The 21,233-nt window shown below is 35.8% G+C and overlaps 1 protein-coding gene across 1 annotated transcript; it reads right to left on the bottom strand.

The window, feature by feature from the left end:
* Positions 1–891: 891 nt before the first annotated feature.
* LOC121422871 (urease accessory protein F-like) lies at positions 892–17,544 on the bottom strand. Its single transcript, XM_041618097.1, has 7 exons — positions 17,311–17,544; positions 12,591–12,707; positions 11,626–11,756; positions 10,764–10,826; positions 4,190–4,357; positions 2,957–3,009; positions 892–1,843 (listed from the first exon to the last, which is right to left on the bottom strand). Exons 1-7 carry the CDS (start codon positions 17,390–17,392, stop codon positions 1,741–1,743), a joined length of 717 nt encoding a protein of 238 aa, XP_041474031.1. The 5' UTR covers positions 17,393–17,544; the 3' UTR covers positions 892–1,740.
* Positions 17,545–21,233: the final 3,689 nt, after the last annotated feature.

Below are 21,233 nucleotides of genomic sequence, written 5' to 3'. Positions count from 1 at the left end.
AGTCCACAGTTGACTCCTGAATAACGTACTTAACCATGACAACAGGCGTCAATTTGGCGCACTGACAAAAGCGTGCATCAGCATTGGACATTTTAATAATATATGTGATAAATAAGCGTAATTCATACAGGAAATCTGCATAAACCATGGGTTTAACCAATGGTTTTAAAAACCACCTTTGTGAATTTGGGCGATTGAGTTGTTCTCATGCAGACCTAGTAACTTAATGTATTATGGTATGAGTTGTAATGGATGTCGAAACAAATAATTAAGAGAAACAGGGTTTTTGGTTTTCGCATTAGTACGATTCGACCTTGCCAAATCGTGACAATGCAGGTTACGTTGTGCGTCAGTGGTTTGTGCCATAGTCCCGACTAGTACACGCCATATACATGACAACCTTGTGCAACAACTTGACCTGTTCACAAAGTATTTGCGAATAGTTCACACTGTCAATGCACTTTGTCATTCCTATTAGTGCATAACATCAGACTCCATGATAATTTGAATCCATGTGCATAATTGCCAAACTACGCATGCATATTCCTTTTAGCGATCAGTTCCAAGGGGTGTGGGAATAACAAGTACATGTAACCTCTCTGTGAACTAGTCATGAACTTGTAGTAATCTAGTCGTGAACTTGTCATGAAACGCATGCCACTCGTGTCATTGTCTACATTGGCACAACCTAGTCTGACAAACTTATATACTGCTTACGACTACTAGCAGTTCACGTCAATTATCCACAAAATTTTCCATGCAAATTAAAGATTCAACAATTTTGGCATGACACTTCAAGCATTGTTCAATAGTTATTTGTGTTTTACTTAATGCAAGATTACCAAAAATGAAGAAATTAATGCAGTATGGGTCATTTTTTTTTCTTCTAAAGTTGCAGTATGGGTCAGCTTTTGTCTCAAGTTGCAATATGGGTCAGCTTTTGTCTCAAGTTGCAGTATGGGTCAGCTTTTGTCTCAAGTTGCAGTATGGGTCATCTTTTTTCTTAAACATATATTTCAGAAACAACAATATGCATACAGCAGCCAATAACTGAAATGTGTTAACAAGATGGTCAAAAAAAAAAATGCAGCATGGACCATCTTTTTTTTCTTAAGTTGCAGCATGGGACATTTTTCTTAATACATTCATGATTTATTTATTTCAGAAACGACAATACACATACATCAGCCAATAGCTGAAATGTATGTGTTTACAAAATGGTCAAAAAAAAATTGCAGCATGGACCATCTTTTTTCTTAAGTTGCAGCATGGGACATCTTTTTTTCTTAATACATTCATGATTTATTTATTTCAGAAACGACAATACACATACAGCAGCTAATGGCTGAAACGTATGTGTTTACAAAATGGTCAAAAATTAACAAATAAATTTGCAGCATAGACCATCTTTTTTCTGAAGTAGCAGCACGGAACGTCTTTTTTCTTAATATATTCATGACTTTCAGAAACAACAATACACATACAGCAGCTAATAGCTGAAATGTATGTGTTTACAAAATGGCCAAAAAAAATGCAGCATGGACCAAATTTTTTCTTAAGTTGCAGCACGGGACATCTTTTTTCTTAATACATGTACCTTCATAACTTATTTATTTCAGAAACAACACACATAAATGTACAGCAGCTAATAACTGAAATGTGTTTACAAAATGGTCAAAAAAAATATGCAGCATGGACCATCTATTTATCTTAAGCTGCAGCATGGGTCATCCGATGGCATCATGAGCAGAACAGCCTTGAGAAGAGCGTATCATGGGTATTCTGAAAAATGTCAACAAGTGGGAAAGATATACAGCTCTCCTCAACGCCTCGATCACGATTCCTGGCACAAAGAAAAATAACAATGGAACAAAACTAATTTTTAATCATAAAATCAATTTTATGCCAGATGAACAACAAAATTTAATACACTATTTCCCATTCATTCATCTCTTCTCACTAATGCCCCTTTTGTCTCCTTGTTTCTAGCGTTGCTGTTGAATGTCTGTTTGTTCCACTTTATATGTTTGTCATTTTGCCTCCGAAGAAGATTCTGCTAGGATCGAAAGCTTAGGCCCCTTTTGACTCTCCATTCATTTTTAATTTGATTTGAGTTATTCACATTTCATATTCATAACAAAATTTTAACAAATTATATAATATTAACAGTATACAAGCACTGCAAAGCCTCTTTCACAATTCAGTGGTGCGACTGCTTACCAACGTTGCGATTGTGTACAACATATATTGTGACCAAATAATCGCAAACGATAGCAAGAGCAATTGTGAAAGCCCCTTGAGGGAGACATACAATAACAAGGGATAGAAAGGTGACAAAGATGACAAGTGGGAGGGATCTACTGAAAAGCTGGGATTGTGTGATTTAGATTTCCTACCTGATTGGTATTAAGATGGCATAGATTAATTCTTTATTATGATTAAAAAGCTAGGATTCCTAAGGGATGTAACAGGGAATAATTTCTAATCAGTTGTAAATTTCAATCATAAAAGTTGTAAAAATAGCAAAGCAATCAGTTGAAATTGAATTGTTGCAAATCTTACAACTGATATTGAGACCTACAGTGCATGTATAGGATCACAAAACTTGTCATTAATGCTCAAAATGTCTCAATACTCTCTGTAAATACATATGTAGCTAGCCTAAATTGTAAAGAAAGAATTGCATTTTTTTTCTACAAGGCTTGATCTGACCAACTTTTTGTTAGTGAAATCCATTCTGCCGATCTATTCTAGGTATCATTTTTACTTCAATGAACCTACTGCAAATTTCATCAAAATATCCCAATTGTAATAAAAAAAATCATTTTAAACACTCAAAATAAAGTGTGTCAACAAATTTTCCTTTGTAATATCTCAATAGATTGATTCATTTCCTACTTTTCTTTATATCAAATATGTTTCCAAATATTGTAAAGGGTAAAGTTTAAACACTTACCTGTCTACAATGTTTGCAATGTTCTTTTGATGTTCATATTGAATCCTTTGGGCCTGGAAGTAAAATAGGAAGAAAAAATACAACAAGAAATATATCAATATTGATATTTAGAATGATTATAAAACCAGCCCAAGCATATAAAATGCTCAGGATGATATTGATCATAATATCCATGTATGAATGTTAGTTATAGAGCAATTGGAAGTACTAGTACTTTTGAAACTTTGGATGGAAGTAGAGTCCCAGCTTTCCCAGAAACAACCCCGGTTCTGACTCAAGGCCTTGGTTTTGAGAGCAGTCAAGTCCACTGTCACTTAATAACTCTCTCTCGCTCTCCGAGTGCCATATCCGGAGACAGGCGATCATGGCATGCCACAAATCGCTGTTCCTGGCTGTTTGATTCAGCTCTACCTCCCGCTGATCCACACCTCTCTCTGTAATCCATGCATTCAGACTGGTCATCCAATTTATCCGTTTCCTCCTCTACCCCTCTTACCCTCTATCTTCCCTGTCAACCCTTGATTTTCAAGAGTGTCCTTTATGAAACCAAACTAAAACATGATTAGAATCGCAATCACGAATTCAAATTCTACTCCGGAGGTGAGTTGTAGTTAAGTTTCACTCAAATTACAGTTCAAATTTTGCGTGTGACAGGCTTGGTCAACCTCGAACACATCTTTTGGGGGGCGGAGCTTACGTGACCTTTCAAGCACTTCCATAAATAATGCAATTGTCATGCACTCATCACAGTTTGTATTTGCGAGGCAGTGCTTTTATTGACAAGTCACCAAGGACACATTTCGCCTTCGCTTGGGAAATCAAATTCAAATGAGCATGTGAAAGAACCGATGATTCTAATGACGAATTGCAATCATCATTACAATGATTTGAGATTCACGTGTGAAAAGGCCCTTAGACTGTGATGAGGATAAAATCGACTAGCACCCTCATATAAATAAATCCATAATTTATTGTTCGAAATAGACATGAAATAAAATACTCCGAAAATTTGCGTTGCCCAATTGATCGTGGGCCTGGCAGCCGCTGTGCAGCGCCAGATCGATGAGGCTCTATCCCTTTAATCGTTGAACGCCAAACAGGGTAGCAGCAACTTCCATCTTTTAACATATTTTGGTCTGACGCGGCCGGGGTTTGAACCCCCGACCTCCAGGTTGTGAGACGGACGCTCCAACAACTGAGCCAACACACCAGTTCCTACCGATTCCTACTTACCTGTAAAGGTCCAATGTGCCCCAGCTTCACCACGCTCGCACAAAGGATCTTGAGAATATTGAAGATGAACACTTCTAAACAGTCTCCGATAGGGATGTCTAAATAGGCACACAGACAGCCAAACATAACTGCCTGGTGGCCCTTCATTCCAGGTTCACTAATCGAGTTCTGTGGAGAAATAATTAAAATTACAATTAAAGATGAGTAACAATTAATGAGCAGGCCTGCCAACCTCTGGGAATGAAAAATTGTATTCTGTTGTATAAAATATAAACTGTATGTCATAATAAAATGCAAGCAGCATGCATGCTAAAATGCCCACTGCTCTTGCAGATGGAAAAAAAAAAACATTGAAACATGATGAGTATATCTCACCCTGGTTTTAACAAAAAATGATTGAAAAAAAAGTTACCTGAAATTACATTGATCCAATAATGATATTTGTGTAAGTTTTATGAAATAGAGACATATAGAGATGATTTTTCTCGATGACTTAGGATCTTTTTTTTTTAACAAAACCGTATTTTGATTGCAAAAACGTACCTAATACGCCAAGAACGTACTGGTTGGCAGCTCTGAATGACCAATACTCAAGACCAAGCTTGCATATCACTTCAGACATTTTCTATAGAATCGTGTTTTACATTACATTGCAGATCCAGGCAGGGATGCAACTGGCGCATCCCCCTCCCCCTGCCTTTATTTTGAGAATTGCCAGTGGAACATACACATCAATATTTAATCTAAACAAGTGGAATGCCTCTGGCCGTCTCACCTGCATCACGCAGTTCAATATAGCAGCAGTGCTGACTTTGAATACTACTCTAACTCGCACAAGATGTTCAGTGATACATGGTTACTCTTATGTCCACTTTTTATGAACTAGACCAATAAACTTACAGAGATATGATGGTTATTCAACAAAAAACCCCAACATGGCCAAAGTTCATTGACCTTACATGACCTTTGACCTTGATCATGTGACCTGAAACTCAAACAGGATGTTCAGTGATACTTGATTACTCTTATGTACAAGTTTCATGAATCAGATCCATAAACTTTCAAAGTTATGATGGTAATTCAACAGATAACCCAATTCTGCAAAAGTTCTTTGACCTTTGACCTTGGTCATGTGACCTGAAACGCGCACAGGATGTTCAGTGATACTTGATTACTCTAATGTCCAAGTCCAAGTTTAATGAACTAGACCAATAAACTTTCAAAGTTATGATGGTAATTCAACAGATACTCCCGATTCGGCCAAAGTTCATTGACCCTAAATGACCTTTGACCTTAATCATGAGACCTGAAACTTGCACAAAATTTTCAGTGATGCTTGATTACTATTATGTCCAAGTTTCATGAATCAGATCCATAAACTTTCAAAGTTATGAAGGGAATTCAACAGATATCCCCAATTCGGCCAAAGTTCATTGACCCTAAATGACCTTTGACCTTGGTCATGTGACGTGAAACTCATGCAGGATGTTCAGTGATACTTGATTAACCTTATGTCCAAGTTTCATGAACTAGGTCCATATATTTTATAAGTTATGATGACATTTCAAAAACTTAACCTCAGGTTAAGATTTCGATGTTGATTCCTCCAACATGGTCTAAGTTCATTGACCCTAAATGACCTTTGACCTTGGTCATGTGACATGAAACTCTAATAGGATGTTCAGTAATACTTGATTAACCTTATGGCCAAGTTTTATTAACTAGGTCCATATACTTTTTAAGTTATGACGTCATTTCAAAAACTTAACCTCAGGTTAAGATTTGATGTTGACGCCGCCGCCGTCGGAAAAGCGGCGCCTATAGTCTCACTTTGCTTCGCAGGTGAGACAAAAATTGCTCTCTGCCCTCATTCCCCTTTTAGTAGACCGGCCAAACCTCAAAAAGTGCTCTAGATAAGGATTCGACGGCAAAATTTGTTAATGCTTGGCATCCCAGCTAATAGTCTTGCAAAAATACCCAGGAATAGCGTACGGGCGGATGCCAAGCGCAATTTTGCGTGAAAGTGTCATTTTTAGCGTAAAATCTGAAAGACTGTCGAAAATCACGCATTTTGATATTTTGACGGATTATCATCATACTTTTTATTATCTTTGATATATAATTATTTTTATTCAGAATTTCAAATTATAAGTCTACTAAATATACATTTCAAATTTGAATATTACACACACACATATGGCACATGGAAACATAAAACCGCGATTTCCTCGAAATAAAAGTTTGTGAAAACTATCAATAGTTTGAAGTTTTTTTACGCAACATAAATTCTTCGATTTAAATGCGTTTATCCATCGAATGTATAGTAAATGTCCTAGTGCCACAAATATTAAAAGAATTTTCAATTAAGATGGTAGATATCTCATTTTATGTTATCCGAAAGGAGACAATGTGCATTTTACCAGGTGCGCATTTTGAAAGAAAAACTGAAAATACCGTACATTATGTACATAATTACATGTATAAGTACATACTAAATCGAGTTTTTATTTACATATATAAGTCCATAATAAAGCGAGTTTTTAATTGGATAGCACAATTTGTCAATTCCTTGCATCCCAGCTAAAAGTCTTGCGGAAATACTGAGGAATAGCGTACGGGCGGATGCCAAGTGCACTTTTGCGTGAAAGTATCATTTTTAGCGTAAAATCTGAAAGACTGTTGAAAACCACGCATTTCGATATTTTGACGGATAATCATCATATTTTTTATTATCTTTGATATGGAATTGTTTTTATTCAGAGTTTCAAATTATAAGTCTACTAAATATGCATTTCAAATTTGAATATTACACACACATATATGGCAATATGAAATATAAAATCGTGATTTACTCAAAATAAAGGTTTATAAAAATTATTAATGGTATAATGTTTGTGTTCCGCATCTCAATTTCGTCAAGATTTAGTGCTATTACCGAATAAATACTTAATAATTGTTGTCATGTCACATATAGCATGGACCTGGTCCATGCATATAGTGAAAACAAATACTGAAATAAGATGCAAGATATATATCATTTTATGTTATATATGCGAAATATAACAATGCACATTATTTTATCAGACGCGCATTTCTGATAAAAAAATAAACAGCGCACAATATTACATCGATATTGCACATATCTTATATCAGTGCGATACTCGTCATGATATTATATAGGATTATGTTTGCTTTTGTAGAGTTCGATCTTCTTGATATTTCCACGAATGAATTGGTGCTGAACTTAAATCTACTTGTGGCGATCTTCAGAAATAGGTCTGATATTTAATTTGCCGTTACCATGGAAGCATTAATTTTACAGGAATATCTACATGTATATCCAAAATCATAGAAAACATACATGTATGAATAAAGCGATTGAATTAGCATTTTTAAACCACTCTGTCAATTTTCAGTGTAATGCTTATTGGATTTTTTTCTCTTTTCAATCAAATCAATTTTATGTTGGCATGGTTGGGGTGGACTTGTCCTTTAAAGTTCACATTTAAAGTTCACATTTCAAATCTTAAAGCTCATTTCACCACAGTGTATTGCCATTTTGGGAAATGCCGTCGCACGACCATTATGACAAACAAATCTAAAGGCTAATTATGCCCAGCGTCCAGCGCATATATTGTAATATATAGATTGTCGTACAACTGCATTTCCCAAAAGGGCATTGGTATGTCCAGGGCTGCCCAGGGTCGGGCTGTCCGGCCCCCGTCTTAGACCAGAATATATAACAACATGGACCTGTGATAATAGCAAATGCAAAAACTTTGATGAAGTAAAATGAATTGAATGACAGTTATAATTTGCAATGCAAAAGACCAAATAACATTTATTATTCATATTTTAAAAATAATAAAATTATAGCAGCAGGACATTGGAAACAACTGAAATTAATAATAAAATAAAACGCCATCCATAGCTCATCGAACCAAAATAACGTATGACCTTGATCATGTGAACTGAAATATGTGCAAAATGATCAATTACTTTAATACCCTTATGTTCAAGTGTAATCTTTAACTGGATCAATAAAAATCAAGTTATGATGACATTTAAAAAAATACCCCCATATGGCCAAAGTTCAGTGACTCTAAATGACCTTTGACCTTAATCATGTGATCTAAAACTTTTGCAAGACGATCAGTAATACATGAACATTAAAGTGTCATCAATTTTTTTTCTATACGTTCAAAGTTATAATGAAATTTTGAAAAATGTAACTTTGGTTAAGATTTCAAGGTTGATATGACGCTGTTATATCAAAACTACCGTCACCTCCACCGGAGAAGTGGCTCCTTTAGTCCTGCTCTGCTATGCCGGCGAGACAAAAAAATAGGTACTGCCGTGCAACGGCCATTTTTTTAATATACTTTGATAATCAAATAACTGAAGTAAAATGTAGATTGACAGAGTGGTTTAAAAATGCTAATTCAATCGCTTTATTCATACATGTATGTTTTCTTTGATTTTGGATATAGATATTCCTGTAAAATTAATGCTACCATGGTAACGGCAAATTAAATATCAGACCTATTTCTGAATATCGCCGCAGGTAGATTTAAGTTCAGCACCAATTCATTCGTGGAAATAGCAAGAAGATCGAACTCTACAAAAGCAAACATAATCCTATATAATATGAGGAGTATCGCACTGATATAAGATAATGTGCAATATCGATGTAATATTGTGCGCTGTTTTTTTTATCAGAAATGCGCATCTGATAAAATAATGTGCATTGTTATATTTCGCATATATAACATAAAATGATATATATCTTGCATCTTATTTCAGTATTTGTTTTCACTATATGTGACATGACAACAATTATTAAGTATTTATTCGGTTAGCACTAAATCTTGACGAAATTGAGATGCGGAACACAAACATTATACCATTAATAATTTTTATAAACCTTTATTTTGAGTAAATCACGATTTTATATTTCATATTGCCATATATGTGTGTGTAATATTCAAATTTGAAATGCATATTTAGTAGACTTATAATTTGAAACTCTGAATAAAAACAATTCCATATCAAAGATAATAAAAAATATGATGATTATCCGTCAAAATATCGAAATGCGTGATTTTCAACAGTCTTTCAGATTTTACGCTAAAAATGATACTTTCACGCAAAAGTGCACTTGGCATCCGCCCGTACGCTATTCCTCAGTATTTCCGCAAGATTTTTAGCTGGGATGCAAGGAATTGACAAATTGTGCTATCCAATTAAAAACTCGCTTTATTATGGACTTATATATGTAAATAAAAACTCGATTTAGTATGTACTTATACATGTAATTATGTACATAATGTACGGTATTTTCAGTTTTTCTTTCAAAATGCGCACCTGGTAAAATGCACATTGTCTCCTTTCGGATAACATAAAATGAGATATCTACCATCTTAATTGAAAATTCTTTTAATATTTGTGGCACTAGGACATTTACTATACATTCGATGGATAAACGCATTTAAATCGAAGAATTTATGTTGCGTAAAAAAACTTCAAACTATTGATAGTTTTCACAAACTTTTATTTCGAGGAAATCGCGGTTTTATGTTTCCCTGTGCCATATGTGTGTGTGTAATATTCAAATTTGAAATGCATATTTAGTAGACTTATAATTTGAAATTCTGAATAAAAATAATTTCATATCAAAGATAATAAAAGATATGATGATAATCCGTCAAAATATCAAAATGCGTGATTTTCGACAGTCCTTCAGATTTTACGCTAAAAATGACACTTTCACGCAAAATTGCGCTTGGCATCCGGCCGTACGCAATTCCTGGGTATTTTTGCAAAACTTTTAGCTGGGATGCCAAGCATTAGCAAGCATTAACAAATTTTGCCGTCCAAAGTATAAAAAATCGTTTTGGCCGGTCTACTATTTGTTTCCAAATATACTACTTGCATCCCCTCTTATTTTGAACCTCGGATCTGCCACTGATTATTCATCATTCATAAAGACTATACACATGAAGAATTTAGTTAATTTATTGAATTGGTCATATACTTATATTTTTTACCCTGATTTCGTTACAAACAGGAATAATTCTGGACAACCTTCATTTGTCGTAATGAAAACATGTCTTGGGGAACAGGCGCAATAGCTCAGTCGGTAGAGCGGGGGATTCGTATTCCGGTGACCCGGATTCGATTTCCACTTGGTGCGTTAGTGCCCTTTGGTAAGGCACGAATCTTCATTACCAGGTCCTTCGCAGAGGACCTTAAGTCATCGGTCCTCTGGTTGCTTGCTTACAAGCATTCATGCTTTCTTTAATAGCAATCAGGTAAAAAAAATCCCCACCCACCCAACAGCTAACACATAACATTATAATTTAATTAATGTTTGGAGAATACTGCCCTTGGTTTTTACAATGAACTGTATGAACAAGCAATAATTGTTTCTGAGTTATAAGTAGCATTACATATTTCTTCATTACTTTCAACTTTGTCTGTTATAAGAATATATTTATTAACAATGCACTTGGGAACGGGAAGTAATTGTCGGCCTATTATGTTGCTATGATCATTATTGATTTGATTTCCTTACCATTAGGTTTTTGATCCTCTGATCAGGAAATGTTTCACTAGATGTTAATATGAGGGATCTTCCCTGTTGAAAGAAGAGAATTCACCGTGACTCAGATAAAAATGACACAAAATTTCATAATGATATACATCAATATGTAGAATATTCAGATCCAAATGTGACATCAACTGAGTCGTGAAAGAAGGAAATATGTTTCATTTTCTTTATAGCTTCCAACTAAATAAAAAAAAGCAAAGATATATGGAAAATAGATGGGCATTTTATGGATGTGAAGATGAGAAATGTGAAATTTCAGCAACTTTTTGGGAAGTTTTTTTCCCCCATATGGTGAAACGGTTGACAAAATAGGAACACAATTGTGCTTTTGCATGTATCAGTGTGTTGGCTCTGTTGGTAGAGCATAATATAATCAGGGTCTGGAAACACAAAGGTTAGCGATTGAATGTACGCTTGATTTTCACGATTGATTATACATTGTAGTCAATTCAATCAATCTTAGAAAAATGTTCTAGGATGATTACTAAGTTTCGTGTTACCTGCCCCAAGAGGTTAGGAGTTCCAACCCCAGCCACATCAGACCCAAAAATTTTAAGAGATGGGAGTTGCAGCTGCCCTGTTTGGTGTTCAACAATTTAAGGGATAGAGCAACGTCGATCTGGTGCTGCTCAGTAGTTGCCATGACCACGATCTACATTGTATTTGGAAAAATGAAGTTTTGGAGGATTTCTATTTCTGATCTCTTTTTAAAGCAATTAGAAATATGGATTATTGGATTTAATGGTCGTTTGAACAGCATCAACCTTTTTGACTCAGACTTAGTTTAAAGCACTAGATCCTCGAGAACCAAACAAACTGAAAATACCTGTTGCGAGCTTGCCCTGCTAGCAACATGATTGGTAATACAGGCATCACAATAACGATCCAAAGAGATGATTGCTGTCATATTCTCACTCATCTCATATCCAGCTCTGACGAACGGTAGACTAAATGACCCTGATCAGTACAAAAGAGAACAGAATATATTGACATACGAATACAACAGATAATTGTGGATATCAACACAAATAATCTACATGTAATTATCGCTTTGAAATTGTAAAATCTATCATTTGAATTTATAAGATCATCTTGCATTTGAAATATTATATATTCATGAATACTGAGCTAGTTTTCTAAACCATTTTCTGATGGTTGTGTGGTTTTAGCTTGTCCCCCCCCCCCCCTTCTTCGACTGAACTTCCTTATTGTATCAACATTATTGTATCAACAGAATAAATGTCTTTGATATCTAAAATTATTATTTTGTTATTATCTGTAATGGGGTAACTTGGGTTTTTTTAATTGATGATGGAAGTATCAAAATCTCTACTCTCAGAGCTCTCACAGTGCGTGTCAAAAAGGGCTAATCCAATTTCTGATGTATGTTGCTGGACTTCCATAAGCTTGAAAAAATTAATATTCAATGATTCATTCTAATTAGCTGTCTAAATGTGGATTAGAGTCTACTTTCATTTTGATATGCACTGTAAAGGCCTGTTTCACTGAGTGGTACAAAATGATATGCAAGAGAGGCACATAAAGAGATGTGAAACCTGTCTATAGTGACCACCCAAGGGAAACACAAAATGTGGCCTTTATAGACAGGTGGCTGCTATAGACAGGTTCTTATACACACAATCTGCCTCCATGGGAATCGGTTTTAGTGGTCACTATAGGCAGGTGGCCACTATAGACAGGTGGCCACTAACACAGGTTTGACTGTAATCAATAAAAAAAATTACAAATCATACTTGGCGGAAAGTGCGAAAGAAGTGATGTATCGATTACCTGCATTTTCCATCGCCCCAACGATGAAGTTCTTGAAGGACTGTTGGTCATAGATATGACCTTGCTTCATGGCTGCCTCAAAGCCAACACTATGTGAGAATGCTCCCGTTGGAAAACCTGAAGGAGAGCGAGAGACAAAAGGGAGACATTTTTTTAAAGGAGAATGAAACCTTTGGAACAAATAGGCTTGTGTAGAAAAAGAAAAATCAAAGAATAAGAATAAAGAAAGTTTGAGAAAAATCGGACAATAAATGAGAAAGTTATGAGCATTTAAATATTGCAATCACTAATGCTATGGAGATCCTCCCATTGGCAATGCGACAAGGATGTGTGATGTCACTGATGAACAACTTTCCTTTTGGTGGACTATAAAATACCCTCAAAATGTCTCTTTTTTCCTTTTTCTTATGATGATACATCTCTTTATCCATGATGTATATTTAAAAAATATGTATTACATGCCCTCATGTAGAAAGAACACATGATCTCTGGATAGATGTGATAAAAGAGGCAATTCAAGTGAAATATATACTACATGTAAAGTAATGGGGAGAGTTGTTCATCAGTGACATCACACATCCTTGTCGCATAGCATTAGTGATTGCAATATCTAAATGCTCATAACTTTCTCATTTATTGTCCGATTTTTCTCAAACTTTTGTTGATCTGTTTCTCTGATTTTTCTGTTTTCACACAAGCTATCTTGTTCCCATGGTTTCATTCTCCTTTAAAGGCTTTAGCCATATTGGGCATTACCCTCCTGTAATGTAAAAATACAACTATCCAAAGCCTTGTAGAGTTCATGCAACACACAACATACATTTTTAAAAAGTCATTAAAACAAAATAGTGAAACCAAAGTATAACAAAAAAATCACATTCATTAATTAATTATCTTTCATTTTAAACATGTATCTTGGAGGTTAGCTTTTTAATTCACAAAAGCTTAAAGATAAATTCCAGTTGTGGTAAGGATTTCAAAATGAGTTCGTACAGAATACAATGAAATGACCACCAAAGTGTCTGTTTGTGTTAAATAAAAAATATGTGCCAAAGCCCAAAGGATTCTGGAAGAAATTGTGTAATTGCTGAGAAATTAGCAAATAAGCACAGGATTCGGGTCCAGCGTCGGGCCGACATTCAAAGCAATAATAATACACTGTCCCATGTGTGCTTACCTGTGTTGGTGATCTTCAGTGTGAACATTTTTCAGTGTAGATTTCAAGATTTCACAGAGTTCAGTTTATGTAACTGTACCAGATCTAGATCCTCAATGATATAGTGACAATTAACCTTGGTTTCACACACTTTCTCGTGAAATCAGTGTTTACTGCAACTACTTTCATTTATCTTTAAGCACTCAAGCACTCAAAATCTGTATTTATTTTAGCATATATCCTCTATTAGTTTAAACTTTTGTTTTTTGTTGTTGTTTTTTAACCCATCTAAAGCTTTGGAACAGGGTCAATAATACAAATCCATAATAGACCATCATTTTACATCAAAATAGTTTTTGTGTCATTAGATTTAGAATATTAAAATTTGGCGCTTTTTTAGCTGTTGGAATTTTCATTTGGCATCTAGCACCCTATCTCTCAAAAATTCAGCATCATGTATTCTTTAGAAAACTACAAAGGTTATATCCTGAAATTATCAGCCCATTCCATGCATGAGAATTATAAACAGACAAGAGGAATGCCTCTGGCAGCCTCGTCCGGGGGGGGGGGGCACTTTCATTGACGTGTGGATACCATGCACGACCATGCAAAAAGCACCCTAAACACGTATTTTCCATATTCTGAAAATGTAGGCGTTAAAGGGGAAGTTCACCCTGAAGAAAACTTTGTTGTAAAAATAGCAGAAAAAATAGTAAAATATATTGGTGAAGGTTTGAAGGAAATCCGTTAAAGAGTAAGAAAGTTATTAGAGTTCAAAGTTTTGGATTTGTGACGTCATAAACGAGCAGCTGCCCCATGTGTTATGTCATATAAAATGCATGAATATCACATTTTTGATGGTTCCTGATGAATTAATTTTGTTTTCTATTCATGATCGGATGTGAAATGCTTTGTCTATTGATATACAAAAGGTACAGTGAAAACCATTTTCAATTTTCTGAGAAAATGACATTTCATTAATTTTTTACCATTTGCTATGTAGGAATGCTGCTCGCATATGACGTCACGAATCAAATAATAGAAATTCTAATAACTTTTTAATTATTTGATGAATTTTTCTCCAACCTTCAGCAATATTTTTTATTATTTTTTCTGCTATTTTTACAATGAACTTTTTGTCAGGGTGAACTTCACCTTTAACTAGTATAGGCATGTGAAACCCTACCCTTAACAAGTATTGGCAAGTATTCCCTAAAAAAAAAATGAACCCCTGAACATGTACAGTGATATTTAATTGTTATGTCACGGTCCGTCGGTCGTCGGTTTTACCTCTACACGTCATTTGGTTTAGTACGGCCCCCACCTTCCACAGCTCGCGCAAATCGGACTCTAAACACGTAATGTTTGGGGCAAAAGGACGTCCTTTATAAAAAAAATAATAATTTTGGTTTATCATCCCGCAAATCTGACCCTAAACACGTAACTTTCCTAGCAAAATAGATATCCTTTTTCATTATTTTAGTGTTTTTGACACCCTTATCACGTTACGTACGTAACATGCCCTATCTTGAAAAAGACATCCTTTTTACGTGTTTTTTGGTCGCGCATGGCATCCACTCATCAATGTAAGTGCCCCCCCCCCCCTTGGACGAGGCTGCCAGAGGCATTCCTCTTGTCTGTTTATTTATAACTGTTAAATTATAACTTAGAATATTACATCTATATTCATATTCACAATTTTTTTTTCATAAAGTACATCATTGATATAAAAGACCCTTTAAAAACATGTGTAAATTTATGTTCGTGAACATACATCAAGATACATGTACACCCCTTTTTCGTGAAAAGGGAATGATCATGGTCAATATATGAGCTGAGAGACAAGACCGGGGTGTAATTAATAATGAATAGAAAGTGTATTGTACACTGTAGTTGCTAGTATGACTTGGACATTGAGAGATTTACTAAGTACAAAAGGTCAGCTTAAAAAAAAATATTGGCCTAAAGTTTGAAGAAATAAATTTTGCAAAGCCGTACAGCAGACTCAACGACAAATCACAATATTGGGTGATTTGAAGAACAGTGTTCGATAGCGTGAAAAGGCTGCTGAACCGAGCTCCAACACCAAGCTGGGTTCAAAGGAACAATACCGATTGTGTTATCGATAGCCTATATGACGTCACGTCTCTGCGCGCACTGCTGCATCATCTCGAGTAACTTTACACAAGAACTTTTCGACAACATAAGTGAATTCATTTGTCTCACAATCTACTATGGTCAACAAGGAAATTCGTGATCACTCTCGCAAAAAGTGTTCACTGGCTTTCTAGGAAATTCGTGATCACTCTCGCAAAAAGTGTTCACTAGCTTACAAGTTCACGAGCTTTCGAGTGCCGCTGCAACTCTTTATCAAGTGACAAGGATTGTCCGATATCGTACTGTATTTATACTAATCTCCAAGACCGTACGCACAAGCGCGAGAACAATAGGTGGGCACTGATCCGTTGTGTGATTGGTCAGGAGTTATGCAAATTATATGCAAATACGCCGTGGGTCGGCAATATGCAAATGAGACCAAAATTGGCGGGCTCGCTAGTTTCCCGTGGGCGGGGGTTGACTGGCTGAGCGGTCCCTCGATCGGGGCCGGGAACGATCGGGTCGGCGTGCACTGCCAGGTAAGGGGGTATTGTGCTGTCGGATGGTTCGCATCCAGAAATCGGGGATGTCGATCCCGCTGTCTCTGTTGAAGTTGTTAGGACAAAGACGTATACTAATAGCCTCCTTAATCCTGCATGTATACCAATGTCTTTCTTTGGCAATGCAATGTACACCCTCCCAATCTGGGTGGTGTTGCTTCTCCCAAGCATGTTCTGCCACCGCGGATGTGTCGGTTCGCTGTAACCGAACATCGCGCTTGTGTTCAGAAATGCGTTCAACTATCGGTCGGGCTGTCTCTCCGATGTAAGACCCGTCACATCCCTGGCAAGGAATGTTGTATACTACGCCATCACGTCTGTGATCAGGGATAGGGTCTTTGGGGCGTACAAGCTGTTTGCGTAAGGTGGTGTCCGAGCGGAAAACCGTTCGGATACCGTGACCTTCTAATCGGCGTTTAAGTTGTTGTGAAAGGCCATCTATGTATGGCAAGACTGTACAAGTCTTGAAAACCTTCTGATCCCTTGGTGTTTGTTTTTTCTTGAAAGTGTTCTTGATAAAACGGCGTGGGTAGCCGTTGCTGTATAAGGCGCCACGTATGTGTGCTCTTTCTTTCGGGAGTTCAGGCGGGTGAAAAGAGCACACCCTTTCACAATACGTATGTAACGTGCCCTATCGTGAAAAAGAAATCCTTTTTACCTATTTTTTGGTCGTGCATGGTATCCACTTGTCAATATAAGTGCCCCCCCCCCTGGAATGATCCTGGAAAATAGCAAAACTTTCTGGAATTTCCTAGATTCCAAGAAGAGTGGAAGCACTGGCCACTGCCACACAGGGGAGACTACCGCAACCCAGGGAACTCCCGCCCGCTACGCGGGCGGGAGTTCCCTGTGTTATGTACCGTATATCCTTGACGGCAGATGCCAGAGCCCCGCAACAACTGCTTACCAGAATCTGCTATCTGAAGAATTGAGATCAAACTCGAGATCTGGCGCCTGGGCTCGACCGTTGTTGATAGTACATCCGCCATTCCTGCCCATTTATTTTCAATATGGGAAATTGAAATATTTAGTGTTTATTCACATCAGAATCGGCAGGAATTCAGAAACTTCCCTAGCCTTGCATCACGGCGTTAGCAGACCACACTGCGATGCGATTGTGTACCGTATACACGCAATAATAGTCAGGCTTGCTTAGCTTTATTTTAATAGCGATGAGTCTCTAATTAATTGCAAACACTATTTTCCTAATCTTAAAGAATACTCGCCGCGTGTCAAAAACTTTAATTACTTCACAAATATTCGCATCTGAATATATAATCACTACACGAACCTGAATATTTTTTGTTCACTCTATCCTGTTTTTAACAGAAGCATCTTTGAGATTGAACTATTAATTAGGAGACATAAGATTGAATGTCTGAAAAGCAATACTATATGGGATTTTTTCATGTATGTGAAGTTACGTAATATCACGCTTCACACGTGTATGTTCGTTCTGGATGTTTTTGTCAGCACATGACTTGTGCATGTTCTGACCCATGTCATCATGAAAGTCATGCAGTGGCGGATCTACGGGGGGAGGGTTAGGGGGTTTACATCTCCCCCACCCCCTTGGGCTGCCAAGTAAAAAAAAAAGATCTCCATCTTGAAGCCAACCTCAAATTACCTATTACCTTTATTTTATAGTACACCCTTTTTTTTTTGCTTTTTAAAAAAATTCTTAATACCAAAATGACTTTCATTTGGTAGCGGAAACTTTTTTTTTGCTTGTCCTTACCCTATTTCTATACCCCCCCCCTCTCCACATTTCTAACCTCTTTCTCTCTCCCTCTCTCACACACCTTTTCCTTCACATTTGTTTCACCCCACAGAATTTTTTTTTTTGTAAAATTTGCAAAAAAATTTATAAACAATATTACTAAAGGTTTGAGGAAAATCCATTAAAGATTAAGTTATTGGATTTTAAGTTTTGGATTTGTGACGTCATAAACAAGCAGCTTTCCCATATGTTATGCAATATAAAATGCATAAATTTCAATTTTTAATGATACTTGATGACTTATTTTTTTGTTTTCTTTGTAGGAACAGGAGTGAAATGATTTGTATATTGATATACTGAAGTAACAGTAAAATCTCTTTTAAATTTTCTGAGAAAATGATATTTCATTGGGTTTTTTTACCATTGATATGTAGGAAAGCAGCTTACATGTGACGTCACGAATCAAATAGTAAAACTTCTAATAACTTTTTTATTCTTTGGTGGATTTTTCTCAAACCTTCAGTAATATTTTTTATCATATTTTTGGCTATTTTTACAAAAAAACTTTACTTCAAGATGAACTTCCCCTTGATTAAGAATTCTTATCCTCCTGCTTCTTGAGTCTCATTTTTTCACCTCCTTTAATCATTTAGCAGTGACAGAGTAGAATTAAATGACAAATGATGAAATAAATCAGTACTAGGACATACAAATGTTTCCCATAATTTCATAAACTTTCATTGCACAAAAATATAAAAGGCACATCACTCAGAATACAGTATTATGAGATGTAAACAGAAAGTGGAATAAGCCTCTCATAGAATAGTCAAGCAAGTACTGATTGCAAAAAAAAAATCATAAATCTGGTATGTATGAAATCAATAAATGACAAAATGCTGAAAATGTACAAAAATTACAGATATTTATAGAAGTACAAATATACATTGTATGTGATCTGATCAACTGCACAGTGGTAGTAGTAAAACACAAAACTGTTTACATTGGTACCCTTTTTACACAGGCTAAAATTTCCTTAACCCCGTACTATAGGTGGGGCTAAATTGCCATTTAGCCCCACCTATAGTACGGGGTTAAGCTTAGCCCACTTTCTTTTTACACAGCATTTTTGCAAAGTGGGCTAACCCCACCTATAGTACGGGATTATTTGGCCCTGCAAAAAAGCAGGGTTATCCCACCAATTGCGGTGCTAAGAGCAATAGTACGGGGTTAAGATCGCATGTGTAAAACGAAAGTGGGCTAAGCTTAACCCCGTACTATAGGTGGGGCTAAATGGCAATTTGGCCCCACCTATAGTACGGGGTTAAGGAAATTGTAGCGTGTGTAAAAAGTGTACGAGTGAAGTACTTGTACTACGAATGATCGACAAAAACCACTAGTCCAGGGTTAGCGAGTTTCGTGTGTGAAAAGCAAGCATTCCTTATCCGGGGTTAGCAATAACAATTTGGCATGTGTGAAAAGGAAAAAAAATAGTACGGGGTTAAGGATAGTACGGGGTTAGCGATAGTCCGGGGTTAAGAAAATCCTGTGTAAAAAGGGCATGGGAGTCCATAATATTCACCTTTTGAAATATTGACTACTTATGTTCCAAACACTTCGTATGACAAGTAACGGTCTTCTAAACAACCTTTCCATTTTAAATATTTTATATGCTAAAAGAGAGAATACTTTTTATGTACATATTACTTTTCGTTTTGCTGTTTATTACAATTTCAATTTAATTCTACTGAGACTATCGTTTCTTTTCCATCTTAAAAACACTTAATGGTAGAGGGAAATACACCCTGGCAAAAAGTTGCTTTGCATGTAAAGAGAAAAATCGAACTACTGTAGCACAACACTGAAAATTTTATCAAAATTGGATTTACAATAGGAGAGTTGTCATGTTTTAAAGTTTCTCTTATTTTACAAACTTAATCACATCCTGGTCCATATGCAAATGGGGGAACTGATGGCCTCACCCACTCACTATTTCTTTTCTATTTTGTCATAAGAAATGTGAAGTATCTTAATTTTTTTTCGCTCATATTAAATTGAAGCATGGTTTGATTTTTCCCCTGCCATTCTTACAACCTATTGTGATTCTTAAAGATGCTTCCTTGTTGTCAATTAAATCTGCAAACATTGAGATATTCTATATTTAATAAAATGATTGAAATCATTTGAAAGGGGAGAGTATATTTCTCAAATGCTTTGTAAAAAAACAACTAGGAATAGCAGGTAACATATATGTCCATACAAAGAATAAAGTACAATTCATGAATATACACCATCCAACTACATGTAGGATCATATACCAATCTTTATCATACTCTACAATTCATTAGGGAACATTGGAATGCACTTTTTCAGTTTTATTAACAGCAAACTTTTGGTCTTAATGAACACATCAGAACAAATCCGGCACATTGCATCAAGCAAAAAAATTTGTTTGGAATGTATGCTCGATTAAGTGAATAAAAAATTGTGATTTTTATACGATTGGCGTTATATTGTGGACATAATTTATATATATATACATATATACAAACTATAAGAGCTTTATTTCCTTATTCCTCTTTACACGGCTCTTAAAAAGGATTTGTAATCTTTCATATCTTATCAAAGTTCACTATAGGTTTGGGATTTAAGATATTATGTTCAAAATGACAAACAAAAATGACTTTTGTTGTCTCTCTCACAAGTATTTACCTCAAACACAACAAATCTGGGGCAATACGACAATAACAATTTTCCACATTTTTGCAAATGCGTAAACTTATTTATCTATATGTAGTAAATCATTTCCCATGAGTGTGACGTGACCAATGTGGTAAAGTGTCATATACTGACAAGTTAAGTGTGATTTTTTTTGTCAGGCTTTAATTATTAGGATACATCCCTAAGGATTCACTGTACAACAAATGATGTAAATGGGCTTTAATCATTAATATGCCAATTATGCCAATCATAATTAGAAAGCTTCTATTCCTGGTAGAGTTAAATAAATAAGGCACACTAAAACATATCCACATTCAAACAAAATATTTTTGGTCCATCTCGAAAGGTATACTCTATAACAGCAGTTAACAGTCTTCCTGTTATTCATTTCA

This window comes from Lytechinus variegatus, chromosome 10 (genome assembly GCF_018143015.1).
Source record: "Lytechinus variegatus isolate NC3 chromosome 10, Lvar_3.0, whole genome shotgun sequence".
Lineage (NCBI taxonomy): Eukaryota > Metazoa > Echinodermata > Echinoidea > Temnopleuroida > Toxopneustidae > Lytechinus > Lytechinus variegatus.
This window is presented reverse-complemented; position numbering and strand designations above follow the sequence as displayed.

Bases quoted from the DNA above. Each gene is read 5' to 3' on its own strand.
- LOC121422871 (XM_041618097.1), bottom strand. From the start codon at position 17,392: ATGGCGGATGTACTATCAACAACGGTCGAGCCCAGGCGCCAGATCTCG. The intron at 11,757-12,590 runs GTAATCGATACA...TGTACTGATCAG, and splicing joins TGGGGCGATGGAAAATGCAG to GGTCATTTAGTCTACCGTTC. The intron at 1,844-2,956 runs GTAAGTGTTTAA...TCTTTGTGCCAG, and splicing joins ATTGCAAACATTGTAGACAG to GAATCGTGATCGAGGCGTTG.